At 52.9% G+C, this 12,682-nt stretch overlaps 1 protein-coding gene across 1 annotated transcript in view; it reads right to left on the minus strand.

Moving 5' to 3' along the window:
• The window catches only part of LOC140406291 (cholesterol 24-hydroxylase-like), a 201,133-nt gene that overhangs the window by 76,872 nt on the left and 111,579 nt on the right, over positions 1–12,682 (minus strand). Inside the window, exons 9-10 of the mRNA XM_072494406.1 lie at positions 2,894–2,956; positions 2,001–2,073 (exon numbers count right to left, since the gene is read on the minus strand). Coding sequence (XP_072350507.1) covers positions 2,001–2,073; positions 2,894–2,956 — 136 coding nt within the window. The remainder of the gene's footprint in view (positions 1–2,000; positions 2,074–2,893; positions 2,957–12,682) is intronic.

Genomic DNA, 12,682 nt, shown 5'->3' on the forward strand with positions numbered 1-12,682 from the left:
AGTGGGAAGTTGTGCGTGGTGTCCGAGGAGATAGGAGAGGTGCTAAATGAATATTTTTCGTCAGTATTCACACAGGAAAAAGACAATGTTGTCGAGGAGAATACTGAGATTCAGGCTACTAGACTAGAAGGGCTTGAGGTTCATAAGGAGGAGGTGTTAGCAATTCTGGAAAGTGTGAAAATAGATAAGTCCCCTGGGCCAGATGGGATTGATCCTAGGATTCTCTAGGAAGCTAGGGAGGAGATTGCTGAGCCTTTGGCTTTGATCTTTAAGTCAACTTTTTCTACAGGAATAGTGCCAGAAGACTGGAGGATAGCAAATGTTGTCCCCTTGTTCAAGAAAGGGAGTAGAGACAACCCCGGTAACTATAGACCAGTTAGCCTTACTTCTGTTGTGGGCAAGGTCTTGGAAAGGTTTATAAGAGATAGGACGTATAATCATCTGGAAAGGAATAATTTGATTAGAGATAGTTAACACGGTTTTGTGAAGGGTAGGTCGTGCCTCACAAACCTTATTGAGTTCTTTGAGAAGGTGACCAAACAGGTGGATGAGGGTAAAGCAGTTGATGTGGTGTATATTGATTTCAATAAAGCGTTTGATAAGGTTCCCCACGGTAGGTTATTTCAGAAAATACGGAGGCATGGGATTCAGGGTGATTTAGCAGTTTGGATCAGAAATTGGCTAGCTGGAAGAAGACAAAGGGTGGTGGTTGATGGGAAATGTTCAGACTGGAGTCCAGTTACTAGTGGTGTACCACAAGGATCTGTTTTGGGGCCACTGCTGTTTGTCATTTTTATAAATGACCTGGACGAGGGTGTAGAAGGATGGGTGAGTAAATTTGCAGATGACACTAAGGTTGGTGGAGTTTTGGACAGTGCGGAAGGATGTTACAAGTTACAGAGGGACATAGATAAGCTGCAGCACTGGGCTGAGAGATGGCAAATGGAGTTTAATGCAGAAAAGTGTGAGGTGATTCATTTTGGAAGGAATAACAGGAAGACAGAGGCCTGGGCTAATGGTAAGATTCTTGGTAGTGTGGATGAGCAGAGAGATCTCGGTGTCCATGTACATATATCCCTGAAAGTTGCCACCCAGGTTGAGAGGGTTGTGAAGAAGGTGTACGGTATTTTTATTGGTAGAGGGATTGGGTTTCGGAGCCATGAGGTCATTTGCAGCTGTACAAAACTCTGGTGCGGCCGCATTTGGAGTATTGCGTGCAATTCTGGTCGCCGCATTATAGGAAGGATGTGGAAGCATTGGAAAGGGTGCAGAGGAGATTTACCAGAATGTTGCCTGGTATGGAGGGAAGATCTTATGAGGGAAGGCTGAGGGGCTTGAGGCTGTTTTCGTTAGAGAGAAGAAGGTTAAGAGGTGACTTAATTGAGGCATACAAGATGATCAGAGGATTAGATAGGGTGGACAGTGAGAGCCTTTTTCCTCGGATGGTGATGTCTAGCACGAGGGGACATAGCTTTAAATTGAGGGGAGATAGATATAGGACAGATGTCAGAGGTAGGTTCTTTACTCAGAGTAGTAAGGGCGTGGAATGCCCTGCCTGCAACAGTAGTGGACTTGCCAACACTAAGGGCATTTAAATGGTCATTGGATAGACATATGGACGATAAGGGAATAGTGTTGATGGGCTTTAGAGTGTTTTCACAGGTCGGCGCAACATCGAGGGCCGAAGGGCCTGTACTGCACTGTAATGTTCTATGTTCTATGTTCTACCTACTCCAACCCCTCTCTCACAGTGTCAAATCCATCGCTTTTCCAGCTCCCTTCAGCTCTGAAGAGTCATACGACATCAAAATATTTACTTTGTTTTTCTCTCTCCACAGATGCTTCTGAGTATTTCCAGCATTTTCTGTTTTTACCTCCCATGCCCTCTCCCTCCATATTCCCTGACCTCCCTCCCTCCCATATGTTCAGAACTTTCTTCCTCCCCAGTGTCAGGCCCTTCCCAACCTTTGCCCCTGCAGTCACACCCCTGGTCTCCGTACTTTGCTGTTATTTCAGGTTGCCGTGTCAACTCCATGATGGCGAAGGCGATCAGATTGGCTGTTGTCTCTTGACCTGTGAGGAACAAAACAAACAGAACAAAACACCAGTTATGCTGATTCTGAGCACCACACTTTAGGAAGGGTGGGAAGGTATTGGTGAGGGTTCCGAAATTATTCCCGAGAATGGTAGCAGTGATGAAGGACTTCAGTTCTCTAGAGAGAGACTGGAGAAGCTAGGGCTGTTCTCCTTAGGGAAATCTAAAGGCATTGCATCGACAGGCCTAAAGGCACTGTAACTGAATGCGCGGAGCATTTCCGATAAGGTAGATGAAATACCAGTGCAAACTGGTATATACGTGTGAGATATGACTGCGAGTACGGAGACATGGCTGCAGGGTGACCAAGGCGGGAAACTGAATATCCAGGGGTACTTGATATTTAGGAAAGTCGGACAAAAAGGAAAGGAGGTGGGGTGATGTTGTTCAATGAAATCAGTGCAATAGTGAGAGAGGAGAAAATCTAGATGTAGAATCGGTCTGGGTGGAACTAAGAAGTAACAAAGGGTGGGAATTGTCTATAGGCCTCCAAACAGTAGTGGTAAGGTAGGGGATGGCATTAAACAGGAGATTTGAGATACATGTAACAAGGATGTTACAGTAATCCAATTCACCTAACAACACGTCATTCGGGACTTGTGGGAGGAAAACGGAGCACCTGGAGGAAACCCACGTATCAGCAAACGGAAAGATCAATTTTGTGCCTCTAAATCCAGCAGTATGATATCAGGATTTAAAAAATTGATTTCTATACTGTAATTTCTTAGTTTTAATTACCAATGCCAGGGAAGGAGAGGATTCTGATGCCAGGGAGTGGTGGAGAGTATTCTGACTGACCTGCGATGAAAAACGTGATGAAGTTGTCCAGCATCAGGCCATTGTCGTATTCACCTTCTTGTTCTGCAAGAAGAGAAACACATCAGCCACGATTGAATGGCAGAGAAGATTCGATGGGCCGAATGGCCTCTTTCTGCTCCTATGTCTTATGGTCTGAAGAGAAGATCACAACAGGGTGCGAAAGATTGAAATGCCTGTGCTTTTGCAGTGTGGGCCATTGTGGGCCAGCATTTGTGGAGGGAGAAACTGAGAAAATGTTTCAAGTCCTTCTTCGGGTCCTGATAGGTGGTAATCAGCAAGAGGCTTCTTTGTCCACGCTTAACCCGATCTGTGGAACAGCTCTCCCAATTTTGGCACAAGCCCCCAGGTGTTAGTAAGGAGGACTTTGCCGGAGACAAATGGTGTGCCTCAGGGGTCGGTGCTGGGACCACAACTTTTCACAATTATACATTAATGATCTGGAAGAAGGTACTGAAGGCACTGTTGCTAAGTTTGCAGATGATACAAAGATCTGTAGAGGGGCAGGTACTATTGAGGAAGCAGGCGGGCTGCAGAAGGACTTGGACAGGCTAGGAGAGTGGGTAAAGAAGTGGCAGATGGAATACAATGTGGAAAAGTGTGAGGTTATGTGGTGTGTAGGGCAGCACGGTGGCTCAGTGCAGTCTCACGGCGCCGAGGTCCCAGGTTCGATCCTGGCTCTGGGTCACTGTCCGTGTGGAGTTTGTACATTCTCCCCGTGTTTGCGTGGCTTTCGTCGCAGGGGCTGGTTCAGCACAGGGCTAAATAGCTGGCTTTTAAAGCAGACCAAGGCAGGCCAGCAGCACGGTTTAATTCCCGCACCAGCCTCCCCGAACAGGCGCCGGAATGTGGCGACTAGGGGCTTTTCACAGTAACTTCATTTGAAGCCTACTTGTGACAATAAGCAATTTTCATTTCATTTCATTTTTTCATTATGCACTTTGGAAGGAGGAATTTAGGCATAGACTATTTTCTCAATGGGGAAATGCTCAGGAAATCAGAAGCACAAAGGGACTTGGGAGTCCTTGTTCACAAATCTCTTAAGGTTAACGTGCAGGTTCAGTCGGCAGTTAGGAAGGCAAATGCAATGTTAGCATTCATGTCAAGAGGGCTAGAATACAAGAGCAAGGATGTAATTCTGAGGCTGTATAAGGCTCTGGTCAGACCCCATTTGGAGTATTGTGAGCAGTTCTGGGCCCCGTATCTAAGGAAGGATGTGCTGGCCTTGGAAAGGGTTCAGAGGAGGTTCACAAGAATGATCCCTGGAATGAAGAGCTTGTCGTATGAGGAACGGTTGAGGACTCTGGGTCTGTATTCGTTGGAGTTTTGAAGGATGAGGGGGGATCTTATTGAAACTTACAGGATACTGCGAGGCCTGGATAGAGTGGACGTGGAGTGGATGTTTCCACTTGTAGGAGAAACTAAAACCAGAGGACAGAATCTCAGACTAAAGGGACGATCCTTTAAAACAGAGATGAGGAGGAATTTCTTCAGCCAGAGGGTGGTGAATCTGTGGAACACTTTGCCGCAGAAGGCTGTGGAGGCCAAATCACTGAGTGTCTTTAAGACAGAGATAGATAGGTTCTTGATCAATAAGGGGATCAGGAGTTATGGGGAGAAGGCAGGAGAATGGGGATGAGAAAATATCAGCTATGATTGAATGGCGGAGCAGACTCGATGGGCCGAGTGGCCTAAATGAAATTCCTTTTAGATGTGGTGGTGGTTACATACAACTGAGTGGCTTGCTGGACCATTTCAGAGGGCATTTTAGAGTCACATCAAGGGCAGAGCAGGTAAGGGTTGCAGCTGGGTCTTTATGACAATCCACAATGGGTTCATGCTTTTAATTCCAGATTTTATTAAATTCCACCAGCTGCCGGGATGGGGTTTGAACCCCTGTCCCCAGAGCATTAGCCCGAGCCTCTGGATTACTAGTTAATGGCATTGCCATTCTGCCACTGTCTCCGATGTGCCCCTGAAGTCTGTTCCTATTTCTCTCCCAGCTCTTTGCATTTCTGACTCTTGTGCTCTTTTTGAAAAATCCCAGTTAGTTTTCTCCTGGATAATTGGCCTCAACCTTTTCCCCACCACTGACGTTAGGCTGACTGCATTTGCTGTGTTCTCCCTTTCCCCTTTGTGAACAACTGAGAAACGTTTGCGATCCTCCAGCCCGCTGGTACATCCCCTGTTTCTCGGGAGGAATGGAGATTTGCAGTCCGAGCCTCTGAAATTTCCACCTTTACTTCCCTCGGAGACTGAGGAAGCTCGTCCTATCTGGACTGGGCGACCGCTCTGCTTTAAGTACCGGCTCAGTTTATACCCTGTCCAATGTTATCACTGCCTCCTCCTTTACTGCTACATTCGCATCCTCTGCTCCAGTGAAGACTAATGCAAAATACTAATTTCGTACTACAGCCAGGCCCCCTCCCAACACCAAATTACTCCTTTGCGGTCCCTAAGTATTTCTATTACTTAGGCATTTGAACAAGATTTTTGGATTCCCTTTTATGAGTTGCTAATCTATTCTCAGGGGCAGCACGGTAGCATTGTGGTTAGCACAATTGCTTCACAGCTCCAGGGTCCCAGGTTCGATTCCCGGCTTGGGTCACTGTCTGTGCGGAGTCTGCACGTTCTCCCCGTGTCTGCGTGGGTTTCCTCCGGGTGCTCCGGTTTCCTCCCACAGTCCAAAGACGTGCAGGTTAGGTGGATTGGCCGTGATAAATTGCTCTTAGTGTCCAAAATTGCCCTTAGTGTTGGGTGGGGTTACTGGGTTATGGGGATAGGGTGGAGGTGTTGACCTTGGGTAGGGGGCTCTTTCCAAGAGCCGGTGCAGACTCGATGGGCCGAATGGCCTCCTTCTGCACTGGAAATTCTAGGAAATTCTATGTTCTCTCTTTACCCCTGTTATTCTTTTTAACTTTCCTCTGTACTCCCTATTTTCATCTTGGTTGTACCAACATTATAATTGCCACAAGTCTCCTTTGTGTGTCTGATTTTAATGTTGGCATTTTTAGAGGGGGTTCGAAGTTTCGAATCTCTTCCATTCTCTTTGTGGGAATGTGTCCACTCTGCTGATATTTTGCAGATCAATTTTGATTCCATTCCTCGTGGGACAGGTCATTTTTCATCTCACTAATGTTCGCCTTTTTCCAGTGGAGTATTTTTGATTGGACCTTGTCCTTCTCCACAACGGTTCTAATGGTGATTTCTTTGGAAAGTCCATGTGAGACCCACACGGACACAGGGAGAATTTTCCAACTCCACGAGGTTAGTGACCCGGGGCCGGGATCGAGCCCGGTCCTCGGTGCTGTCAGACAGCAGTGCTAACCACTGCGCCATCGTGTCGCCCCTTCACCAGCCGAGATGCTGATGGGTCGTTGTCTCCGTACCCGTATGAGACATGACGTTCCGGATATTGGTGGGAAAATCCATCACGCTCGGGTCCAAACCGAGGCGGACACAGGTCACTATGCGAGTTCGCCCTGGGAGACGTGGTACACATCTGGAACTTCGGCAACGGGGCTGCTTGGATCCCGAGCGTTGTGTTGTCAAAAACGGATCCAGTTTCTTACCTAGTACGGACACAGGGCCGCAAGTATAATCACTATGTGGACCGTCTCCGAAGCCGCGTGCCGGATACTCCAGCCTTACCGGCCATTGATTCGGATGTCCTATTCCTCAGTCTTCACCGCGGCCCCTGCCGCCCCTGTTACCACTGCCACCCCCGGCTGCCCCTGTTACCACTGCCACGCCCCGCCGCCCCTGTTACCACTGCCACCCCCGGCCACCGCTGTTACCACTGCCACCCCCGGCCGCCCCTGTTACCACTGCCACCCCCGGCCGCCCCTGTTACCACTGCCACCCCCGGCCACCCCTGTTACCACTGCCACCCCCGGCCGCCCCTGTTACCACTGCCAGCCCCGGCCACCTCTGTTACCACTGCCACCCCAGGCCACCCCTGTTACCACTGCCACCCCCGGCCGCCCCTGTTACCACTGCCACCCCCGGCCCCCCTGTTACCACTGCCACCCCTGGCCGCCCCTGTTACCACTGCCACCGCCGGCCACCCCTGTTACCACTGCCACCCCCGGCCACCCCTGTTACCACTGCCACCCCCGGCCACCCCTGTTACCACTGCCACCCCCGGCCACCCCTGTTACCACTGCCACCCCCGGCCGCCCCTGTTACCACTGCCACCCCCGGCAGCCCCTGTTACCACAGCCACCCCCGGCCGCCCCTGTTACCACTGCCACCCCCGGCCACCCCTGTTACCACTGCCACCCCCGGCTCTGCCTGTTGTCAAAGGTCTAGAGGTCATTTTTGAGGACACTGAGATACTGGATGAAGAACCACCTAGCTCCGACCCGGAAACTAAGACGGACATTCTGCCATCGCCGGAGGTGCCCGTGCCGGCTCTCATCACCACATCAGCAATGCCGCTGCCGCTCAGCCACTCGTTTAGTAAACGGCACCCCCCGTGCGATCTGCGCCTCTTGATGCCAGAAGGTCTGCGCCGGTACGCCGTCCACAGGCGAAACGGACGAAAGGCCCAACACACTTGCCCAAAGATGTGGACATTGCTCCGGAGGGCGGGTGGGGGGGTTGGAGGTCCTGGGATCAGGACAATTCGATTCCCCATGACCTCGCTAGAATTTGAACTTCCCCTGTAGGAGGGCAGGGTTTCTACAAGGAAAGCCCCCGCTGTATAGAATCCCCGGCCTAGGACCCCGGGAAAGGAGACCCTGACGGGAGTGGAGGAATATTGGAATTGTATTGAAATAAACCTGATACAGGATCGCGGGGTGTGGCCATCTTGATGAGCAAGAAGACGGAGTTTGTAAGTGCGAAGGAAGTGAGGGACCCGGGGGTGGGATATGTGATGGTGAGTGGGGTATTTGAGGGGACATCGGTAGTGGTGGTGAATGTATACGCACCGAATTGGGATGATGTGGGTTTTATGAGGGGGTTGCAAGGAGCGATCCCGGATTTGGCCACGTACCAGTTGATTATGGGAGGAGACTTTAATTGTGTCTAGAGCCGAGGGTGGACAGGTCGAGCCCCAGGTCATTGGGAAGGATACGGATGGCAAAGGAGCTGGAAGGGTTCATGGAAAAGATGGGAATGGTGGACACCTTGCGCTTTAAGAACCCGGGTGGCAGGGAGTACCTTTTTGTTCTCACATGTCTACAGGGCATACTCCAAAATCACCTTTTTATTGGTGAATCATGAGGTGTTGTTAGGGATGGAGGGGGAAGAGTATGCGGGGATAGTAATCTCGGGCCATGAGGTGTTGTTAGGGACGGAGGGGGAAGAGTACGCGGGGATAGTAATCTCGGGCCATGAGGTGTTGTTAGGGACGGAGGGGGAAGAGTACGCGGGGATAGTAATCTCGGGCCATGAGGTGTTGGTACGGATGGAGGGGGAAGAGTACGCGGGGATAGTAATCTCGGGCCACGAGGTGTTGGTAGGGATGGAGGGGGGAGAGTGCGCCTGGATAGTAATCTCCGGCCATGAGGTGTTGGTAGGGATAGCGGGGGAAGAGTACGCGGGGATAGTAATCTCGGGCCATGAGGTGTTGTTAGGGACGGAGGGGGGAGAGTACGCGGGGATAGTAATCTCGGGCCATGAGGTGTTGGTACGGATGGAGGGGGAAGTGTACGCGGGGAGAGTAATCTCGGGCCATGAGGTATTGGTAGGGATGGAGGGGGGAGAGTACACAGGGATAGTAATCTCGGGCCATGAGGTGTTGGCAGGGACGGAGGGGGAAGAGTACGCGGGGATAGTAATCTCCGGCCATGAGGTGTTGGTAGGGACGGAGGGGGGAGAGTACGCAGGGATAGTAATCTCCTGCCATGAGGTGTTGGTAGGGATGGAGGGGCAAGAGTACGCGGGGATAGTAATCTCGGGCTATGAGGTGTTGGTAGGGACGGAGGGGGAAGAGTACGCGGGGATAGTAATCTCGGACCATGAGGTGTTGGTAGGGATGGAGGGGGGAGAGTACGCGGGGATAGTAATCTCAGGCCATGAGGTGCTGGTAGGGATGGAGGGGGAAGAGTACGCGGGGATAGTAATCTCGGGCCATGAGGTGTTGGTAGGGATGGAGGGGGGAGAGTACACGGGTATAGTAATCTCGGGCCATGAGGTGTTGGTAGGGATGGATGGGGAAGAGTACGCGGGGATAGTAATCTCGGGCCATGAGGTGTTGGTGGGGACGGAGTGGGAAGTGTACGCGGGGATAGTAATCTCGGGCCATGAGGTGTTGGTAGGGTTGGAGGGGGAAGAGTGCACGGGGATAGTAATCTCGGGCCATGAGGTGTTGGTAGGGACGGAGGGGGAAGAGTACGCAGGGATAGTAATCTCCGGCCATGAGGTGTTGGTAGGGATGGAGGGTGAAGAGGACGCGGGGATAGTAATCTCCGGCCATGAGGTGTTGGTAGGGACGGAGGGGGAAGAGTACGCGGGGATAGTAATCTCGGGCCATGAGGTGTTGGTAGGGACGGAGGGGGGAGAGGACGCAGGGATAGTAATCTCCGGCCATGAGGTGTTGGTAGGGATGGAGTGGGAAGAGTAGGCGGGGATAGTAATCTCGGGCTATGAGGTGTTGGTAGGGACGGAGGGGGAAGAGTACGCGGGGATAGTAATCTCGGGCCATGAGGTATTGGTAGGGTTGGAGGGGGAAGAGTACGCGGGGATAGTAATCTCCGGCCATGAGGTGTTGGTAGGGATGGAGGGGGGAGAGTACGCGGGGATAGTAATCTCGGGCCATGAGGTGCTGGTAGGGATGGAGGGGGAAGAGTACGCGGGGATAGTAATCTGGGGCCATGAGGTGTTGGTAGGGATGGAGTGGGGAGAGTACACGGGGATAGTAATCTCGGGCCACGAGGTGTTGGTAGGGATGGAAGGGGGAGAGTACGCGGGGATAGTAATCTCGGGCCATGAGGCGTTGGTCGGGATGGAGGGGGAAGAGTATGCGGGGATAGTAATCTCGGGCCATGAGGTGTTGTTATGGACGGAGGGGGGAGAGTAGGCGGGGATAGTAATCGCCGGCCATGAGGTGTTGGTAGGGACGGAGGGGGGAGAGTACGCGGGGATAGTAATCTCGGGCCATGAGGTGTTGGTAGGGATGGAGAGGGAAGTGTACGCGGGGATAGTAATCTCGGGCCATGAGGTGTTGGTAGGAATGGAGGGGAAGAGTACGCGGGGATAGTAATCTCCGGCCATGAGGTGTTGGTAGGGACGGAGGGGGAAGAGTACGCGGGGATAGTAATCTCGGGCCATGAGGTGTTGGTAGGGACGGAGGGGGGAGAGTACGCAGGGATAGTAATCTCCGGCCATGAGGTGTTGGTAGGGATGGAGGGGGAAGAGTACGCGGGGATAGTAATCTCGGGCCATGAGGTGTTGGTAGGGATGGAGGGGGAAGTGTACGCGGGGATAGTAATCTCCGGCCATGAGTTGTTGGTCGGGACGGAGGGGGAAGAGTACGCAGGGATAGTAATCTCTGGCCATGAGGTGTTGGTAGGGATGTAGGGGGAAGAGTACGCGGGGATAGTAATCTCGGCCCATGAGGTGTTGGTAGGGTTGGAGGGGGAAGAGTACGCGGGGATAGTATTCTCGGGCCATGAGGTGTTGGTAGGGACGGAGGGGGAAGAGTACGCGGGGATAGTAATCTCGGGCCATGAGGTGTTGGTAGGGATGGAGGGGGAAGAGTACGCGGGGATAGTAATCTCGGGCCATGAGGTGTTGGTAGGGACGGAGGGGGGAGAGTAGGCGGGGATAGTAATCGCCGGCCATGAGGTGTTGGTAGGGACGGAGGGGGGAGAGTACGCGGGGATAGTAATCTCGGGCCATGAGGTGTTGGTAGGGATGGAGAGGGAAGTGTACGCGGGGATAGTAATCTCGGGCCATGAGGTGTTGGTAGGAATGGAGGGGAAGAGTACGCGGGGATAGTAATCTCCGGCCATGAGGTGTTGGTAGGGACGGAGGGGGAAGAGTACGCGGGGATAGTAATCTCGGGCCATGAGGTGTTGGTAGGGACGGAGGGGGGAGAGTACGCAGGGATAGTAATCTCCGGCCATGAGGTGTTGGTAGGGATGGAGGGGGAAGAGTACGCGGGGATAGTAATCTCGGGCCATGAGGTGTTGGTAGGGATGGAGGGGGAAGTGTACGCGGGGATAGTAATCTCCGGCCATGAGTTGTTGGTCGGGACGGAGGGGGAAGAGTACGCAGGGATAGTAATCTCTGGCCATGAGGTGTTGGTAGGGATGGAGGGGGAAGAGTACGCGGGGATAGTAATCTCGGCCCATGAGGTGTTGGTAGGGTTGGAGGGGGAAGAGTACGCGGGGATAGTATTCTCGGGCCATGAGGTGTTGGTAGGGACGGAGGGGGAAGAGTACGCGGGGATAGTAATCTCGGGCCATGAGGTGTTGGTAGGGATGGAGGGGGAAGAGTACGCGGGGATAGTAATCTCGGGCCATGAGGTGTTGGTAGGGACGGAGGGGGGAGAGTACGCAGGGATAGTAATCTCCGGCCATGAGGTGTTGGTAGGGATGGAGGGGGAAGAGTACGCGGGGATAGTAATCTCCGGCCATGAGGTGTTGGTAGGGATGGAGGAGGAAGAGGACGCGGGGATAGTAATCTCAGGCCACGAGGTGTTGGTCGGGACGGAGGGGGTAGAGTACGCGGGGATAGTAATCTCCGGCCATGAGGTGTTGGTAGGGATGGAGGAGGAAGAGGACGCGGGGATAGTAATCTCAGGACACGAGGTGTTGGTCGGGACGGAGGGGGAAGAGTACGCAGGGATAGTACTATCTGGCCATGAGGTGTTGGTAGGGATGGAGGGGGAAGAGTACGCGGGGATAGTAATCTCGGGCCATGAGGTGTTGGTAGGGACGGAGGGGGGAGAGTACGCAGGGATAGTAATCTCCGGCCATGAGGTGTTGGTAGGGATGGAGGGGGAAGAGTACGCGGGGATAGTAATCTCCGGCCATGAGGTGTTGGTAGGGATGGAGGAGGAAGAGGACGCGGGGATAGTAATCTCAGGCCACGAGGTGTTGGTAGGGATGGAGGAGGAAGAGGACGCGGGGATAGTAATCTCGGGCCATGAGGTGTTGGTAGTCATGGAGGGTGAAGAGTACGCAGGGATAGTAATCTCGGGCCATGAGGTGTTGGTAGGGACGGAGGGGGGAGAGTACACAGGGATAGTAATCTCCGGCCATGAGGTGTAGTTAGGGATGGAGGGGGGAGAGTACGCGGGGATAGTAATCTCCGGCCATGAGGTGTTGGTAGGGACGGAGGGGGGAGAGTACGCGGGGATAGTAATCTCGGGCCATGAGGTGTTGTTAGGGATGGAGGGGGAAGAGTACGCAGGGATAGTAATCTCTGGCCATGAGGCGTTGGTAGGGATGGAGGGGGAACTGTACGCGGGGATAGTAATCTCGGGCCATGAGGTGTTGGTCGGGATGGTGGGGGAAGTGTACGTGGGGATAGTAATCTCGGGCCATGAGGTGTTGGTAGGGATGGAGGGGGGAGAGTACGCGGGGATAGTAATCTCGGGCCATGAGGTGTTGGTACGGTTGGAGTGGGAAGAGTACGCGGGGATAGTAAATCTCTCGCCATGAGGTGTTGGCAGGGATGGAGGGGGAAGTGTCCGCGGGGATAGTAATCTCCGGCCATGAGGTGTTGGTAGGGACGGAGGGGGAACAGTACGCAGGGATAGTAATCTCGGGCCATGAGGTGTTGGTAGGGACGGAGGGGGAAGAGTACGCGGGGATA

Source organism: Scyliorhinus torazame, chromosome 2 (assembly GCF_047496885.1).
Source record: "Scyliorhinus torazame isolate Kashiwa2021f chromosome 2, sScyTor2.1, whole genome shotgun sequence".
NCBI classification, from domain to species: domain Eukaryota; kingdom Metazoa; phylum Chordata; class Chondrichthyes; order Carcharhiniformes; family Scyliorhinidae; genus Scyliorhinus; species Scyliorhinus torazame.